The sequence below is a fragment of the Ammospiza nelsoni genome, chromosome 1, assembly GCF_027579445.1.
Source record: "Ammospiza nelsoni isolate bAmmNel1 chromosome 1, bAmmNel1.pri, whole genome shotgun sequence".
Classification (NCBI taxonomy): domain Eukaryota; kingdom Metazoa; phylum Chordata; class Aves; order Passeriformes; family Passerellidae; genus Ammospiza; species Ammospiza nelsoni.
The window spans coordinates 129,098,247-129,118,607 of NC_080633.1; the positions used below are offsets into that span (position 1 = coordinate 129,098,247).

General features: G+C 35.1%; 1 protein-coding gene across 1 annotated transcript in view; it reads right to left on the bottom strand.

Annotated features, from left to right (window-relative positions):
* The window catches only part of RIMS2 (regulating synaptic membrane exocytosis 2), a 444,540-nt gene that overhangs the window by 114,535 nt on the left and 309,644 nt on the right, over positions 1 to 20,361 (bottom strand). The window contains exons 18-19 of the mRNA XM_059490825.1: positions 18,604 to 18,783; positions 17,383 to 17,492 (exon numbers count right to left, since the gene is read on the bottom strand). Coding sequence (XP_059346808.1) covers positions 17,383 to 17,492; positions 18,604 to 18,783 — 290 coding nt within the window. The remainder of the gene's footprint in view (positions 1 to 17,382; positions 17,493 to 18,603; positions 18,784 to 20,361) is intronic.

The window sequence follows — 20,361 nt, forward strand, 5'->3', positions numbered from 1 at the left end:
TATTCCTAGCAAGAATGTGATTCTTTCTTTTTCTCTATGAATATACACAGTTCACAATAAAATATTCTTTTTTCTCAAATGAGTCCAGAAGTATCTTCTTAATTTGCAAATCAAAAAACTCAATGACCTTAATAAAACTACTTTTTAATTTAAGGAATAGTCACTGCTAGACAAAAATACCATTAACAGTAATTCAGGCCAAATAGTGGAGATTGTATTTAGAATAAGATAAAAAGCAGGCATAAAGTAATCCAAAGGAATTTTTCATAATATACAACAAATAATCTAAATATGGGAGAACACTGAAGAATATCAGGAAGTCCACTGTTTTCCATGCTATTTTAATGCAAATTTTAGAAGAGACTCACTCTCTCTCTGACTCTAGGTGAGTGTCCTTTTCAGACATCCTGGTTTAGTTCTGAACATAAAAACTGTAGTTGTCTCAGCCACCAAAGTCACTTATTATTAAAAAGTTCCCTATCAAAAGTAAAGCTTTACTAAACCTTGATAATTCTTTGAGAGCTCAGCATCTAGAAAATAGTTAATCCTCTCAGTAACACTCTGTAATAACGTTTGAACTGACAAGAGTGAGGAAATAAAAATCAAATAAAAATATCATTCTTTGAATAAATACTTTTGCCTCATGTTAACCTTAAAAAGAAAAAAACAACAACATTACAAAAAGCAAGACAGGCTACTGTATGTTTTTGAGGAAAGTCATAGCATGAGCATGCAGACACTTTCAGAAAAGGTTCCAAATGACCTCTTTTCTATAGCTTCAGTTAAATTTATGGCATATCAGCATTAAATTCAAATGGCTGTTTAGTTTTATCAGCAGTTAAGTACAACATTTAGATTGAGTATATGGGGTTTGGCAGTACTCCAGATCAAGTCAAAAACTTCACTAACTTCTAGAAAATTGCAAGTGTTTTTCTAACAATGGTTATTGTTTCAACTGAGAAATAAAAATAAATCTACCCATTGGAATTAACCAAACATTTGACCTTTTCTTCAACACTTTCTAATTTCATTTCCATTTCTATGTTTTACAAAGATGAGAAAATATGTTTTAAGGAAAGCTCAAAGGACGGCTTTCTGTTTGGGAACTAGCACAAGATGCTGATGCTTATTCAAAGTGCCAAAATGTCAGTGTTGCCCTCCAACTCTCTGGTTAGACAAATAAGTTTAGTTAAAAATGTACTTTGCACAATGTAGTTTCTAAAATCTTTTTCTTTTTCCCCAAGGCAAAGCGCCACCATCTATTCCCTTGTTGTTTTAACCAAAGCCAACTTTGGTCAGATAGTAAATATTGTGAAAGAAACCATACATTTTCTAGATCATCAGTCTCCTACTATCACTCTCACTTCCCATAACGTAAACTTTATCCTGTCATTTGTTGTGATAATCAGCTTTGACTTATGTATAAAGAGAGATGAAAAACTATTAAATATTTATCCAAAAAGATCTTATGTAGATTACATAAAATATGGGATTCTTGAGTCAGAGTATTTCAACCAGCTGGTGCACCTTTAGGGCTAGAAGGATTTGACAGGTGCCCACTGCAGATTTTTCCCACCAGGACGAGACGGACAATCTTTAGATGCAGTTGTTTCTTTAGATTGAATTGTTGCACCTACACAGCACAGTGAATAATGCAGCTGGGGTGACACTTGGTGTTGTGCCATTCCCTGTGAGAGTGACACTCACCTGTGCTGCCTGGGAGAGGGGGCCTGGTGTGCTCCAGCACACAGTGTCAGGTACAACCTCAGCATTTCTTACACTTTTTTTAGAATATTAGATTAGTTTAGAATATTTCATATGAAAAAAATTTAAAATGTGGAAATAATATATTAGAAGAATAGTTGCATATTTCAGCTTTTCTGAATTTCTAACCATGACAGCTTAGCACCAGGAATGTTGCAGTTGAATTGGAAATGGTGCAGCAAACTGCAGAAGTACAAGATGATGCAGCAAAATACCAGATACTAATGATGAGGATTTCTCTTATGCCAATACTTGCCTCCTCTCTTCTTTCCTCAATACTACAACCAGTAATAGTGTTTCTCACAACTACCCTTCACTTGAAACATATTTTTATATTTTCTCTTTTACTGGATTGTCTTTTTTTTTTTTCAATTAAATCCACTTCAGGTTTTATCTTTTTTTCAGCACCTAACATTTCTGGGAACCAATTTTTATCAGTGCATTTCTAGTTTTAGACTTGAAGTCTTCTCTTTTTCATTAGGACGTACTTAATTTAGTCATCTTTTTCTGCAAATGAAAAGTATTAAAAGTACTTAGAACTTCTTTCTATTTTTAATTTTATATGAAGAATGCTCAGAAAGAAATTATGTTATTAATAATATATGGTGACAACTACTGTAAAAATAAGTCAAAAGTGGATTTGGCTAATGCTTCTTAAACCAATGCAGCACAATAGGAAGTCATTAAAACTGTGGGATAAACTGTCAAAAGATGAGAAACTGTTTTGAATCATATACTTAAGATCTCAACTCATGCATGCAGGATGCAAGAAGAAGAATTAATTAAGACTAAATTCATGGCATACAAGTCTTACTTTTTGCGAAACAAGGTCCGTAAGAAAATTAAAGAACATCAGTCTCTAGAGCTCACACAGAGAAAAATATTTTCAGTGTGTCAAACCTCTACTAGGGGAAAGCAAATGGCTTCAAACCGTGCTGTATGAATTGTCCCAGATGTACTGAATTGTATCTGGAATGAATCCAGGCCCACCTTGCAGCACCAGTGTGCTGCTTAATGGCATCAAGGCCAAGTGACACCAAGGCGAAGTGACACAAAGTCAGCAGTCAAGATTTTATGCCAGACTGCTGATGTTCCTACACCAGAGAAACCTTCAGGTGCCTCATTAAAACAGTGTCGATGCTTCCCTACCCTGATGTAACAGGAACAAAACTCATCCAGTACCCAAAAACAACACACGTAGGAGCACAGGAGGAACACACGTAGTCTTTCTCTGACAAATACAGAACAAGACCTCCTGCCTCCCCAGGTAACCCACAGCCAACCTGAGGACATAATATTTTAGCTTCCTCTTTTGTCACAGTAACAGTTGATCTACATTTTTTTCTCCAGCACTGGAAGAATACTTTACAGAATGTTTCTATACCTTAGAGATCAAAGCATTTATCTGAGACATGATGATCTGTCTTTCCTTCAAAATCTTAAATGCTTCTTAACACTTTGCCCTGAGTGCTGATAAAGTGTGGACAGTATAAAGGCAGGGAGGCAGGGACACACATACACATATGTACACACAACCTTCATGTGAAAATAGTTTGCAAATTAGTGCCAAATCAACCAATGAATGCTAAGAAATGTTCTAAAATTTTAAAATAAAGAAATTGTTGAATAATGGCTTATATAATGATTTTTAATGAATAGAGTGTTCCGATACAATTTCTGACATATCTCAATTATTTGTTGTTTTGATTTAATCTTTCTTACTAAACTACATACACATTCTTCAAAAAAAGTAAAAAACAAACAAAAAAATCCCCAATACCCAAACCCTGAGCTTCATTTCCCAAGGCTGCAGTTGGAATACATCAAAAGAACTTCAATGTAACTCATCAGGTCAGCAATAAAAAGTACAGCAACATATCTACATTTCATATTGTTGTTACTAACATTAAAAACATAATAATGCGCTGTAGATTATTCCTTACTCCAGAAATGTTTTCTTCAAGCTGACTCCAAGGCTACATTCATTATTTGTGACTGCAAATCACTTAAGTCTAGTCCAGTAGCAATCTCTTCTTATAATCTTCTCTACCTGCAAATTCAGTCAATTATATTTTAAATTTATATTTTCAATTTTTTGCTAGTGGATTTCTCTGTATGAGGAATAAATTGATTTTAATCTTCTATTCCTTATTTTTATTAAAAAAATTAGATATACTCAACCAAGGTCTCAGAGAGCCCTTGTTGAAATATCAATCAATAAAGTCATAGCCTATCTTTAGCTAAAAATCAGAGTAACATCTTGCTACTTTTATAAATACAATGGATTTGTAAAACATGAAGAAACGCCAGAAAATAAATTAATCCTCCAGATGGCTGAGAAGAAAACAGTCAGTTAAGGTTACATTAAACATGAGTAAATTAATATTTAGTAAAGTATATTTAAATAACACAAAGATATTATTTGTAATCCACTACCAAGACTTTTTTTTTCCAGTACTGTTTGGGGCATGGGGAGGAGTTGTTTGTTCGTTTCACATATTTTTTCACGTTTTTAAAATATGGCAGCTTTGCTCCCTCTTCTGGTTAAATGCCTGCACCACGGCAGGCTGTGCTGGAGGGAGGTCACTCAATTGGCTCCTCTGGGACATCTGGAAGGACAGCTGCCCCAAGTCCCTCGTTTGGATAAGCACTCCGGGGGCATTTTGAAAGGACTCATTTAAGGAGAAAGAAACAACATAGAGAACCATTGAGGGAGATGAAGACACCCTGCAAAGATACCACTGTTGTTTATGCAGATTCCTGAGGCACAAGGCATAGGAGACTGGGCAGCCAGGATCCTGGATAAGCTTCACTACACATTTGAACAGAATTCACAGAATTCACAGAATGGCTAGGTTGGAAGAGACCTCTGAGATCATCAAGTTCAACCCACGCCCCAACACCTCAACTAGACCATGGCACTGAGTGCCACATCCAGTCTTTTCTTAAACGCATCCAGGGATGGTGACTCCACCACCTCACCAGGCAGACAATTCCAGACATCACTCTTTCCATAAAAAACTTTTTCCTAGTATCCAACCTATATTTCCCTTGGCACAGCTTGAGATTGTGTCCTCTAGTTCTGTCAGTTGCTGCCTGGAGAAAGAGACCAACCCACACCTGGCTACAGCCACCTTTCAGGGAGTTGTAGAGAGTGATAAGGTCACCTCTGAGTCTCCTCTTCCCCAGGCTAAACAACCCCAGCTCCCTCAGTCGTTCCTCATAGAACTTGAAGAGTTCCAGACTCTTCACCAGCCTCGTTGCCTCCTCTGGATGTGCAGAATCGTCTCAAGGTCCTTCCCAAACTGAGGGCCCAGAACTGGACACAGCACTCAAGGTGCAGCCTCACCTGTGCTGGGTACAGGGGAAGGATGACTCCCTGCTCCTGCTGGCCACACTATTCCCATACAGGAATACTTGTCCTGCTTATTTCCCTTTCCCTCAGCATCCACACCTGGTCTACTGAAGTCCAGACACTGGGCACATGGATTTTTAGTGAGGAACTGGTATGGGAATCCTCATACTGCTCCAATAGGTAAATACAATAAAAATCAAAATATCTTCAGAATTTAATGAATAATGAATTTTTAAAAAGAAAGAAAAAGAAAATTACAAGTAATGTCCAAAATAAATATGGAGATAAATATGGAGCAAAGAACAAGCTTCTGCTCTACACCTCTTTTCCATAGTGCCTCCTCAGTTTGCATTTCCATGCCCTGGATGTCAGGGAATACTCTGTGCATAAAAGAAAATGTGAAGAGCCTACAAATTCATTCTGCAGAATGCAGAAGGTAAGGTTTAGCTTGATATAGGGTCTAGTATTTCCTTTCCATGTTATTTTTATATTTATTGAAAAAGATGTAATCTTATTGTAAATCCTCAAACATTTTCTGAGCAGAAAGATAATTTTGTATTATATGATTATATATCTCTCACAAACACACCACACAAAAAGAAAAGCTCTGCAAGGTGCTAAGATGCAGCTAAGATTGAAGCTTATGGTACCATTCTAAATTGTAAAAAAAGTCATTCTGCTCACAAAAGGGGTCTGAAACTAAGCCAATAGATGTAAGCAGTAATACCAACCAATAAAGGAATTACAATAAATGGCTTACACAAAGATGAAAAATACATATTTCTTTCTTCAGAAAGATCTAGGTTTTTCTGAATGTCAATTACTACTACTTAATAACATAAAAGTTTTCTTATTGCTCAAATTTGCATGGAATTTGTACATGCATCTTTACATGCAAATACTGTCTGCACCAAAAGGCCCTCTTCATTCTTCTGCATTACTTCTGAAACATTAGGTTAGTTACCAGACAAACTGCGTTTGTCTAGCAGATAAAATGACATCCCATTGTCACATACCAGCCTCAGAAATGCCATGTGGTATTGCCATGTACTTTTGAAAGATGAAAACTCAAATTTATTATAAGTAAAATTTGAAGGTATTTATGGACAAGTTAGTAGCTAGACTCTTTCTCATCTGTAACATTTCCCTGGTAGTTTTAGAGCTAAATTTGTAAAATAGCCCCCTATATCATAAGGAATTTTAGCAGAATGTAGGTTACTCAGTCTAGAGCATTTTACTGGTACTTCATTTTTCCTGGTTTGTGTTATTGTATTGTGGGGTTATTCTAATTTCACTCCTTTCCCAGCATGCAAATTGAAGTTATGTGCCTGTCCACAACTAGCACAATCTAACCAGGTCTTTACTTTATTTAGACCTTACTTTGCTTGAACTAGAATTTAATTAAAATGCAGTGTTTCTCTAGGTACTCATAACACATAGGAATATGTTAAGTATTCTTACAGCCCACGTAAAACACATCCAGTATAATTTCTCATGCAAAATTCAGAAGCTGTTGTGGTCTTTTAGTGAAGTCTGGAGTCAGTGAGCCAGAGGAAGAGAAAGCACCTAGGAGACTCACAGCAGTCCTGTTCAGTAGTTCAGGCAAAGTGTAGGCCCCAATTCCACAAATCCAAATGGTCTTAGAATGGAAAAAGATGCTCGGATCAGCCATCAAGATAAGAATGCCCTCTGGACTGACAGGAACCTGCTTGGTTTTCAAAAAAGTGTATTTGAACACTGCTTCTGCAAGTCAGTTAAGCAGGTCCATCTGTCATCATTTCTTTGACTGGGGCCCCTCTATTCTGCCTTGTTTGCCTTTCAGTCACCTAAATTCTTTAGATTGTGTCTAAACTGTACAACAGTTCCCCATGCATGGGGAAACAAGAGTGCACAGAAAGGGCAGGACTGGGACTTGGGTCTTGTCTTGCTATAAACTCAAGACACAAACATGCTCCAGACACTTCTCAGTCTGGGAGATGAGAACTGCAAAGCATTCCTAATTCCCATAATATAGACAAAGCTGTAATGTAATCCTATAAAATTTTAAGCTTTTCGTATTCCCTCACTGAAGACTGAGGGAATATGAAAAGCTTAAAATTTTGCTTTGATAACTACATCATCTTCTATGCACCCTAAATTAGGACAGTAAAAGCCAGAATTACCTGGATCCTTTTCCCACAAACTCGAATGATTAAAAGAGGTCATACAAAATACATGAAAGGGAAATGCTAAAGACCTCAGGAACATTGGAAAAGGATGACAGTTTGGGTAATAAATATTTGAAAATCAATAGAAGACACTGATCATTCTTATGGAGAATAAGAGCTCTGCAGAAAAAAACCTAAAACATTAAATGGATGCCTTATAGAACTTAATAAAAGTATGAAACAAACTATCTAAATAGAGGTTAGTAGTTTATTGTGCAATCTACATCTTTCAGGCTCTATAAGTGTATAAAATAATGGTTTTGTTGAAGGAGTGGGAGATAAACCAAGAACAAAACCAACTTTAGCCTGACGAAATCACTGTTAATTGTTTTGTCAGCTTTGCCAGGTCAGTGGCAAAAGTCTTCAATCTTACTATGACTGGAATTTAAATCTTAAAAGTATGACACTGAACTATCTGGTTAGTAGCACAGATTGCAGTTAAAACAGCAAACTCTCAGATTTGAATTCATTCAGGACTATGCTGGCAGAGCCACCAGAGCAAGCAAGGTGACCCCTCAGGCTGGTGACAAGGCCCCTTCTCTGCAAAGGCACTCCACTTGGTTGCCTACACTTGATATGAGAGACATTAAAAATGGTGTGGCTGTCCTTCCCAGACAAGAAACTGGCACAGGCAAAATAGAATCCCTGCTCTGCTGGTATCTGTATTCCATCTGCTAAGTTGTTCTGGGGAATAGACAGGAATGGTCCATGACAGTGTAACTGGGTTTGTACCCCTTGCAGGCTCCTGTAGAGATGGAACTGTAAGAGTGAGTACCCAAATTTTAATAAATCCAAAACAACAACTAGTTCATATTTCATTCACTGGCAGAAGACACCAATGACACAAAATATACATGTAATAGGGTCTTAGAAGTACATGGAAAAGTAATAACATACTTCTTCAAAATTATCAAAGCAGTTTAGAAGCATGAACTCGAATAAAACTTCAAAGTAAGCTATGGTTGTTCATTGTAACTTTCTTGTTCTAATTTTTAGATAAGAAACCTAAATCTCCATTTTAACATTTTAGTGCTTTAAATTAAGCTTATTTCTACAGAATTTGAAAAAGAACATCAAGCAGGACTACAAACTAGACAATAGAAATGACTGTTAATAACATAAGCCTTTCTCTAAAAGTATATGATAATGAAAATGGTCAATTTTTTCTAGTCACATTAAAAAGTGCCAAGCTTGTAAAATATCCAAGCAATGTAAAAGAATATAGACCTGGTAAAAAGTGGAAGATAATGCAGACAATTTTGCAGGTGTCTGCAAACTTTATTTGGCCTCTTAGGGCAAAGCAGCCTAGGAATTCCAAAATAAGAAGAAATAGAAACCTACCCCCTTAGCTCTCCATAGCCAACCTGATCATATATCAGCCTAGTGCAAACTCTATCTTCAGTAATACAGTTAGCTGCAAAAACATAAACATCTGGAGGTTTTGATTCCGATAAATATTTTTAAACCTCAGTTGAAAATAATTATATCCAAGAAGTAAAACAACACACTGGAATTGAACATATGTGAACTTACTAATTTTGAGCTAGTAGAACTATGCAACACACACACATGCAGCAAAAAATAAAATTAAATTTCTCAAGCACCCACAATTCATAAGCAATATCATAATCAACTTGCCTTTTCGCCCATTAACAGGTGGGGTTTGATGTTTTTCCTCACAGTCTTTACAACATTAAAAACAGACAATGATGATTAACAGTTGGAACAGGTACTATGAAGAACAAGGTAACTACAAGCACACACAAAACTGTTGCAAGCTATGTGATCAAAACTCCATGCACTAGGCTAGAGTTACCACAAAACACACAGAGAGAGCAGCACACAGCACACAGCCCACTGAACACCGCAGAGACAGAATCTTAACAAAAGCAATAAAAAACTAAACTGTACTATAACAAAAAATAGGAAGGCAAAGATCTTAAAGGACAATTTGGATGCCTAAGTGAGAACTAAAATTCAAAAAAAGTAAACCTACTTTCCACCACTGAAATTGTGAAATTACTCTAGCATCCAGTGTTTTGAACAAGTAATGAATCCCATCACAGTAATTACTCCTGACTTTTCTTCATAGAAAAAAATACTAATCTGCATTTTCTTCTCTTCAATGGGAAGAAGGTTCAGGGCACAGGATTCAGACACACTTTTAAGCAGCATTTAGCATCTTAGGCATGTGAAATGTGTTTCTTGATCCACTCATCGTTTTTTTTGTGCACCAGGCTTCCACCACTTTTGGCAATTATTAACTGTTAATTCGTTATGGACAACAGAATGTAACCTATTAAAAAGGCATATAAATGCAAATGTATGCATTTATGATTCTTCATTTGAAAAGGAACCTGAAGAACAGAGAAATTATATCTTTAGATCTCTGCATATCTTTGAACCAGTACTGAGTGTTTCCTGAAGTTAGAAGTTAAATTTATGTTTTAATCATATCGTATTTGAATGGGAAAAAAGTATTTGCAACTGTTTGATTTGATCATGAACTGTTGGTTGTCATCACACTACCAACTCTCTTCCAAGCAGGATGGAGGACATCATACCAAATGGTTGAAGTATTTCTACCTAATGCAGTTGCCTACTATTTTTGTCCAGCATCAGTCTGCTAACACAAACTAAGGGGAAAAAAAACTGTCATGATACAAAATGATTTACTTCCCTGCGTGTAAAAATTATTAATGCAAAGTACCACATCTAAGAGGTACCCACCCAGATCTGCCAAGGCTGTTACTTGAGCATAGAGACAGAGTAACTTCATAAAAAAGAATAAAAAGAGTAAAATAGTTGGGTACTTTTTTTCACATTTAATTATCTTAAGCATTCACAACTGGCAAATAAACTCAATTAATTTGTTTGTATTGTTCTTTCATAAAAGAATATAAATGATATAAATATTCTGTGGGGGTTTTTTATGTTCAATATATTTACAAGCTAGCTGGTAAATCTTCCCTATATACTCAGGGGAAAACATATCTAAAGGAGATAGGCACTTGTGGTCAGACAGACCTGCCTCAACCTCTGCCTCCTCAACTCCAGCATCCTTGTTTTCTTCAGCTCCTGCTGCATTAGATAAGCAAGGGATGGGATAGGGAGAAAAAGCAAGACAAAACACGCATGCTTTGTTACAAGCTGTTCAAATAAAATAAAAACATTAAACAAAAGACATCCACAATAACATACAAACCCTCAGCCTGTGGCAGAAATTATTTTTTTTAGTGAACCAAAGATGAAATAAATTGTTGTGCTATTTTTCATTTATATCTTTAGCTAATTTCAATGAGATCTTTCTGCAAGTAATGATGCTCGTATGCAGCCCTTAATGTTCTTTGTCACCAATTTCTTACTAAACTTTTAAGCACTGGAAAGCAGAAAATAACTAGCAAAGCAGAGAAAACAGACGGAGATTGGTAGCTAATTAGTTTAAATCTTCTGCTTGGCTTTATTTTAGTTTATCTGGGAAAAAAGTCCAAGCTTCCATTCTCAAACACCATATTTAAAATTGTATATTAATCACAAACTAGTGGACATACTTGGTACCTAAAAAGAGCAGAAGAAACAAAGCAAATGCTTTTTCAGCTTTGGAAAAAATATCCCACATTTGCAGAATAATATGCTTTTTTTATCTGGATTTCAGAGTAGTTAGAACACAAAAAGAAAGACATTTTCCACTAGTACCTACAGTTGCCTAGAGCATATTTAGATACTGGAGAATACTCTTGGAAACAACAGTGAAAGTGCTATTAATGATAAGAAACACCAATATATTTTTAATGTCATTAATAAAGTACCATGAGCTTTCTTTAGTGACAAAGCTCATGAGGGTAACAACAGTAATAATATTGAAGAGTGTCAAACTGAATTGCTCATATACCATATGCCTGCTTTAATTTAAATGTCAATTATTTATTAAACAGCTTTGATGTGATGCAATATGTGTAATTTTTCAAGGCTCAGATTTTGATTGCTTATTGATTTTTCATGTTATCTGTTTCTAGAATTCTGTCCAGTTCTCTCATTACATGTATATGTTTATATTCAATTAAATAGTTCATTTAATTATTTGACTTTATGTTTAGCTAGCATGTAATAATAATTTTAAAATTAAGGTTTCTAGGAGGGTAGTTAACAGAGAAATTCAGGCTATAATCAATGCAGTGCAATGCAAACTACTCTGTGCTTGGATTTCTGCTCTCCAACTCCATGATAAAACCAGGACATTTAAATTCCAATTGAAATCAGGACATTGAAAATTTCTATTAAAATATTCAGCAGGGATGTAATCTATACTGTCAACCTTCTCTCATAAAAAAAAAAAAAATAGAAGATGTGCCTAAGATTTTTAAAAAACCATTTTCAGTAGAGTTGAATTAAAATGTTTTTTGCATGTAGGTACCCTGAAAGGTAAATGAACAATGGCTGTCATAAGCACAGTTGTATGACTTCTCAGTCATTTTCCTTCTATGCCCTTTGTAGTCTCTGACCTATACAGTAAGATCTTCAAATTTCATGAAGCTGTTTCATTTCTTTTCTTGCCAATCCAAGAGAAATTTATAAGCTATTACTTCCCCTGAAAGATCAGAATTTTTAAGTAAGCACTTTAAACTCTAGGTTATAGGTTAGGTTTGTTCAAGTTTTTCTATGGAAATTGTACCAATGCAGCTTAAATATTTTAATACTCCTCAAGGTCTGCTGCCTCTCAGGGCAGTGAACTGAGCATCCACAGTCAAAACCCAAAGGTGTATTTTTGCAAAATCGTAGTTGAAATCAAAACCCAAGAGTAGATTCAGAAAGTATCCTAAGGAAGCCTTACAGATGTTAACTAACCTATTCTGTTTACTTTGCAAGTTACACTGTGCAAGTATGAAGGCCAGTACCACAGAAGCAGTCACACAAAAAAGGATGGTGCAAAGCTCTTTATTTCCATTTTTTGGGCTGCTGTGTTTGCCTAAAACATCAAGTCTAGATTACTTCACAGCCAAGTTGAAGTAATCTAAGATCATATCCTATATTTTGGATATACATTTGGATATATATTTTGGATCCACATGTGATCAATCACTTTTATAAAACAAAATATCCATATGCCAAATATTTTTAAAACCCTGCAAAATCATAGCTGATAGAGTATGACTGAATTATGACCAGTCTTAATTGCGGTTTTCTGCATTATAACCACCTTTCTGTGTCTCCCATCAAACTATGGTAGGGCTGTGTAAAACACAATAGGATTCCTTTTCATTTTGCAAAATGAATTCCCATTTAATGAAATTGCATTCTAAATGAGATAAAACCCCTTAAAATAAATGGCATGCACTTCTGTCAGTAGAATCTGTGCCTTCCTAACCATCAGAATGTCTCTGTAGCTTCCACTCCAGACTGCATGAGTTGGAAAGGTGTTAGTCACTACACATCTGTCCCTTTTAGAGATTTCAATCTGTATCTGAGAGATTCAAACCCTAACTAATGGCTTCTAGCTATCCCTGATTAAACTTAATCAAGTATTCCTATTAATCCCATATTCCTGCTAATTTTAATATCTAATTTTATTCTGGAAAAAGATTACCCACACCTGAAGTTAAGAGAGGACAGTTAATCAGCATTAATTTCAGGCCTAACAGGTTCTGAAATAATTTTCCCAAGACACAAGATTATTATGAGATCATATAATTCAAGTCTTTATGATAGAGCATAAATAGAAAGGCAAATCCTTACTGAGCTCTGTGATTTGTTAAATTTCTGAGCACTTCATTTCCAAGTTCTAAGGTTTTATTACACCTGTTTAGCCTAACATGATTTCCTATTTTTTTAATGTTGGGTGAATACTTGGGGGATGTTTTTGTGAAAAGAAGAAAGAAAGGGCTTGTCTTTAAAAGGAAAAGTAAAAATCTATATCAGGAAAAAGTACTCTCTCTCTGATTAGTAACTAACAATGAACTGAATGGGTGAATACTGAATACTTTCACTTTATGGTGTTCCATTTTAATTAGGAGCAAGTGATCAGTGATTTCATCCTTCTGCCAAGGTGAGTAAGGTGAAAGAAATACATTGTGGCCACATATAAATAAAATATAATGCTAACCCGTATGAACTATAAATACTGCACTTTTCACTTCTTGTCAACCAGTGCAAAAAATACAGAACACTTGAGAGTACATCAACATGCTAGCACTAAAACCAAATTCAATTTAACAACACTTTCTACAAATGTTCATTTCAACAAGATATTTCTATCTCTTGTGTAATTTAAAAATATAGAAGCAAAAGTTTAGCTGAAAAAAAAGTCTTCTGGCATTTCATTAGTGAAAATTTGTTAGGTGGTCCCAGACATCTTTTCAGAATTATTTTCAAGCCACATAACGTGAAAATTCACCAAAGTAATAAACTCTAAAGCAAAACCCAGACTGCCTAGATGCTAAGGTACAGTCTGGGTACACAAGGCAATGACATGCATTTCAGAAATACCCAGTCATTCCTCTCAACAGGCAAATCTGATACTGCAATAAACACAGTAGTGGCAACCTAAGGAATTAGCAAAAATATCATAACCATAAAAGGCTGTAAATGCAACTTAACTAAAGATATTGTATGTTCTACTGAGCCTGTGGGACACTGATTAAAATGTTTGAATCAGTACAACACAGATAGGTGTGGTCCTTCACAGCTACTCCCAGGCAGCTTTCTTGAAAGCAAACAGTTTGGGCTATTTTGAAATAACCTTCTTGTCCTGGAGCAAACACTCCCAACCACATAACACAGCTCACGGAACTAAATCTAACCCAAATAAATGTTTTTTACTTCTGATCCTAATTTGGAAAGCAATTACCCAAAGGATTGGGGTTTTTCCCTGTAGATTCCTTCCCTTCCATTTCTAGTCACAGCCATAAGCACACCATATTCCACATTCTAGTCAATGCTGCCCTGTAACAAAAAACTACCTCCAGCAGCAAATTACTCCCTTCTTCCTACTTGAGTTCTGGCATTTGTACAACATTTAAAGAAAAGGTATGCAGATACAACCATTGTAAGAAATACAAATTATTCAAATGTATGCAAACTAAATGAGCCCACAGTAGGAGTCTGCTACAGATCAGTTTTTCCTTCTTTCTTTTTCTGTTTTACAAAGCTAGGATGACTTCCAATTCATCCTTGCCTATAAGGTACCTTTAACTAACTCTTTTCATCAGTTTGATTTTAACTTTATCTAGTTGACAATTAAATCCTTCATTTCAAAATACAGAAAGTTTAACCTTCACAGCACGTTCCCTGCAATATAGAAACATCTTTCTCATTTGAGTCTAGTATGTGTTCTGTAAGACAGAAAGGACTACTCTGTGACAACATTTTTAGGTATGGTCATATAGCCTCCACAAACACATAAAAAAAGTTTTGATTATCACTGGGGCTTAATAAAAGGCATTAACACTTACCCAAATATCTACAAAACTTGCAGGTTTACTTGGTGCTATATTTGCTAAATATTAACATAAGTTCCTTCTGTGATAGTCAGTGTTTCCAATTCTATTAAATTTCAGTTTTTGTAACTAGTACTTCCTTTGCCTAAAATAACTTTCTGTAAAATTCAATTCTCCACAGTAAAAAGACTGCTATTGATCTTAATTATTTCTGCCACTGAACAAAGTTAGGTAATCTGCTGTTCTTGCAGAGCACTATCCTTTTAAAAGAAAATTATTACTCCCTTTAAAGAAAATTATTAGAAGATCCTAGAGAAGGACAGGAAAATCTTCAAAGAAAAACTCTATTGGTATTAGAATATGAGCTCTTAATTCATGACAGAAAATTACATAGGATGCTCTATGAAAGCTGTAGCTACGGATTAGGTTTTTAAGAGTGTTTACCATCTTTGTATGTGTAAGTTCAATATGAAATGCATCTTTTTATTGTATCTTGATGATACTTATGATGCTTTGGTTGTATATCAGAACATCAGAATCTGTGGATCTGACAATTTTCCATAACCCAGATTTTCCAAAAGACTACTTTTTCCAAAAGAAAAAGTAAAAGGAAAATATTACTCAGTTTTCAAGTAAAAAGAGATTTCCTCAAGTCCCCGCAATACTTACCAGAGGAAACAATTCTATAATTCCTATAAAAATTAGTTATTTTACTGTATTTATTACATTTCTCTCTATAGAACTCATGACATAAATAATAAATAAGACTTTTGCCCTCTCTAATCAAACACAGCAAAAGGACAGCACTTCAAAATTGCTGCTCTGAGGAGCTCACAGTCTAAATAAATATACTAAGCAAAGAGCAGGGAAGAGTGGTAAAACATAAAAGCATATACAGCAATGACAGCAAACATCATGTGATTAGATGTGATTATTTCCTGGAATATCTAGACTCTATTTTATATAAGCAATTCACAACACATAAGGTGACAAAGAAATTAATATACTAAGAGTGATGATCCAAGAAAACAAGAGTTTTCTTTTAATGAAGTTTTGTTTCCAAAATGGAAATAAATATTGTAAATATTGGAAATACTAAATTAAAAAGTCTGATGAGACAAACACAGTAATACTACATAAAGATCCTTAGTGGTATAACCAAGGACTGCAATTGATATCTTGTGGCTTGCTATTAAGCAAATTAAATTGTTTTAATACTGTAAAATATAAGGGGATTTTATTTTAAGCAAAAGTATTTTAACTTTTTGAAAGACTACTTCAATTGAATATTTTTCCCATAATATTTGCAAATTACCTACTAATTCAGCAAATGTATCACACTATAAAATATTTGGAATAAAAACATTCTGATTAAATGAATGGCTAGCATAAAACATGTCAAATGTCCTCCAATGCTTATATAGAAACATGTGCCTGAACATCTGCTAATCCAGGAAATGTGCCTACATAACTACTGAAATGCTTTTCTTTGCCATAGTGTAAAAGCTAGGTTTTTAAAAATGGGTACAGGTCCAGGTACTTTTCTCATGACAATCATATTTAGATAGCATTATTTATATTGTCTTTTTTTCATACACAATCCTGTAGAATTTATGAGCCACGGGTCTAAAAATAAAGACTAACACATTATGACAATACTTCTGACTATGTCTGTGCAATCAAGTAACATCAATTGCAGCTGGGTTTGTTTTTCCCTATACAGCCTCTGAAAAAAGGCTTTCATGTGAAAAACAAGCCCTTCTTTATGTACAGACCTTCATAAGACTCTATCTCCTTGTCTCCATTGTCTACGGAAAGTCACAAAAACAAAACAAACAAAACAAAAACAAAAACAAACAAAAAAAAAGGAACCAAAGCACAGGGGTTAAAAACAACAGAATTTTTTTAAAGACACAATATACTTGTTAAGAAGGATCAAAAAAAGGAGTGTATATGTCCATTTAGACTGATTTTGCACAGCACACCTAGTTACTAAAAACAGAAGTGTGAAAATGTATTTGCTGTCAAGAATGCACTTGTATACCTTTGCTTCTAAACATTTCAGAAAATATCTCCATCAAGCAGTGCTTTTAATAGACATTAAAGGTAAGCAAACTTACAGTACCAGTAAAACATGAATCATTAAATATTTGACATTTCTTATTTTAAAGATCATTACCTGTCTTCTTGCTCTTCCTGTTCCAAGATGCAGAGGTTTTATATCAGCATTCTGTAATACACTCCATGTGAGCCCACAAATTATCAACTAGGTTCCTGACTCCCAAAAGAGCCAGAAATTTGTCACTAGACACATACTCATTTCCTGTGCCTGTTGAAGTCAATGACCAAACATCTACTGACTTCAAAAGGAATAGGATCTTGCTAATAGTTCACCTTGTTTTGTGTGCATTATACTGCTAATTATTCATGTCAGCCAAAAGTACTGTAGATGTTAAAACATAATAGAAGAAAACAGTACAAAATGCAATACCATTACCAAATCCCAACTCTGTAGACAAAAACTCAAGAGATTTCAACTGTAATCACAAAAGGAAAATAACAAATAAAATCGACCTTCATGAGCAATTTGGCACCGTCATTAGGGAGAAAACCATCCACTTACTTCTCTCCAACGTCCCCTTTGGTGGGAGCTGCGGTAGCTGCCTGCCCCTTCGCCCTACTACTGGAGTACTTGAGGGACTTGTCTGGACAGACCCAGTTCGAGGATGTGACCTATGAGACACATATCAAAACAAACCACAGCCATTAAACCACAAAGTCATTCTTAAATATCCTCAAGAACTGATAACGTAACTAAGTAGATTTTACATCACTTGGGACCCTTGCAGTCCCAGAGGGAAACTATTATCTCTATTCAGAAAAAGACCTGATTAAAAAGAGAAATCTCTCCATTAAAAGGAAGCCAAATTGAGGCTGAGGATGCTTCCATAAGATGCTTTTTCACACAGTCAAGCCAGAAAATATGTTGTGTGCATATTCATGTGCATATGGATATAATAGCCACATACACATAAATTTATTCACAAGTCAAATTCAATTATCTTTACTCAGCTTGTATTTTTTAAAATTACCATTGAGTTGCAGTGAGATTACATTAATTTTTCTAAACAGAGTAATGAACTGAGGAAAGACAATGATATTTGACTTAATTTTCACTGGGGATTTGATGATACTAACTCTAACTTTCAGAAAACAAAAGAATGTATTCTGCAGTTCTAAAATACAGAGAGGCTTTCCTGAACACGATCTAGACCAGAATGTCCACATCTTTTTATTGTATTATGTTTGTTTAAGCTAAGACTAATGTATAGAAATGCTCAAAATATCAATAAGGGGTACTCAAACAGGAACAGTACAGACTATGGCACAGTAAAATGTAGTCAGAGAAAATGGTGGTTAAAATGATAAATAATAGACAAAGTTAGTACAGTGCAACTAAAGAAACTTTTTTTTTTTAAAAAATAGTTTCATTTGATGTTATGATGTTCCATAAGCAATGTCTGATGAACACAAATAATTTCTCATTCTGTAAGAGAAGAATATGATAGTTATGAGGTGCTTTATGTGGAAACCATCCAGGATTCCTGACAAATGAGAAATCATAAACAAACGTAGTTAAATACTGTCAGCAAGCAATTTGCAATGGTAGTCACACCATTATATCCAGAATAGAATATAAATAGTGTGTTCACACTGAAAGGGTTAGTATCTATTGCTGCTAGTGATCGGCTAAGGATGAGGCGATACCAATCAGCTACTGGGAAAATAAAATGGTGAGCTGGTGGGGCAGAAGGGTTTAGTCCGACTGATTTGTCTGTTTCACCTCGGTAAGGCAGGTGAAGGAGGGGCAGATCTTCCAGTCATTAATGAAGGCATCGACCTGATGAGGTTTGAGTCAGGACGCTCTGTGGATCGGGAGCGGGAGTTGGTCCGCTCTAGCACAGGACGTTGCTCTGTTGATCTGGATCTTTGATATGGCTGTCTATCTGCTGCTTCACAATTCCTGTAACGTTAGTCAAAAAGCAGCTCAGTTGAACTTTAGCTTTTCTATTAGTTATAAAATATGCTGCATGATACTGGTTTGGAGCAAATCATTTTATTACATATATTTTTAGGGGGAATAAATTTTCTGAGATAACTTCTTGATAACATATAGCTTGTTTACACGTATGATTTGACTTGCTCCATACTCTTGATAAATGGGCTGAAATGTTTCCAATGTCTCAGTAATGACTATCCATGCAATAGTCTGTTTCCTGACAATTTCTGGATTAAAATATTGTTATTTTGTGTATTAATGTATCAACCTGTGAATAAAAGAGTAGCTGACATAATATTAAGTCTCAATAAAGCTAAGAACTCATTAATAGTGCAGTTTAATTGTGCATTTCTTTCTCATATGAATAGGTTTTTTACATATTTCTTAGAGATTGCATTCTCTCTAGAGGTAGCACTCTTGTTTGTAGGAAAGTCCACAATCTGGTTGTTATAATTACCATGTAGCACTGTTAACTATTATTAGACTTGGGGATGTCTGTTATATATAGGCTAGTCAATAAGTGATAGATTCATGTGTGGTGCTGAGACTGTAACCAGGTGAAAATCTACATCATTAGTACTTACAGAGGTTCCAACAACTAGAAAAAAAATTGGTTTGTAATTCAAAAATTCTTTTAACCCTCAGCCTATGGAACTGTACCAAAACAGCAGTGGAAAGAGTTATAGTTAGAGATGTAATGGGAAGAAATTAGACTGAGTTTAAGAGATTTTTTTGATCAAGCAGTGATATCTTCTACTATCTTAGGCTATTAATTAGACCATTACTTTCAGTAATTAATCAAGCCCCACCTTTTTTCCCAATGTAAATGGTCTGTTTTCAAGGTGTGATATTTGTTAGCAATATCCTGAAATCCATTAAATCAAGGCAATTTAAAAACTAAAATCCATAGCCTAATGGAGCTATTTATTAAAACCACACACTTCCCAGCTCTCCTTGAGTAACTGAACAGATACAGAATACAAATGGGGAATGTGTACCCTTCAGGACTTTTCCTTGAGCGAAGTCATGCATTTTACAATGAAGTCAGTTAATACAATGAGTGGCTTGATGGTGATTAAGTGTAACAAGAAGTCAAATTTTAATTAGTATCAAAAAGGAGAGAGACATACCACAGCCTTATTATGAAGACTTTTATGCTAGTAACAGCATTTTATTTCTAAAAGCATTGAAAAAGAGTATAGTGGCTGACTTTGCTGAATGTGTTTATAAAATATTCATTAAAAACAGTCTTTTCAGGCCTTCCATGAGGTCATAATTGCTCTCCTAGAGCATACAAAGGGCTTGCCACAGACAGATTCAGAATAATACCATACATCATGAACCTACATCTATAAGCTCCTAACAAGCAAACACACCACAGTGACACATAAATGGTAATTATAAGCTGAGGCACTAAAGATTGTAGGAAAAGTACAATGAGCCTGGCACAAAACCACAACAAAATTACCTCACTTCTTCTTCTATCAGTTCTGTTTCTGAATAGGAAGCTTCATCAGCAAAAACATCCACTGTCTCGCTTCT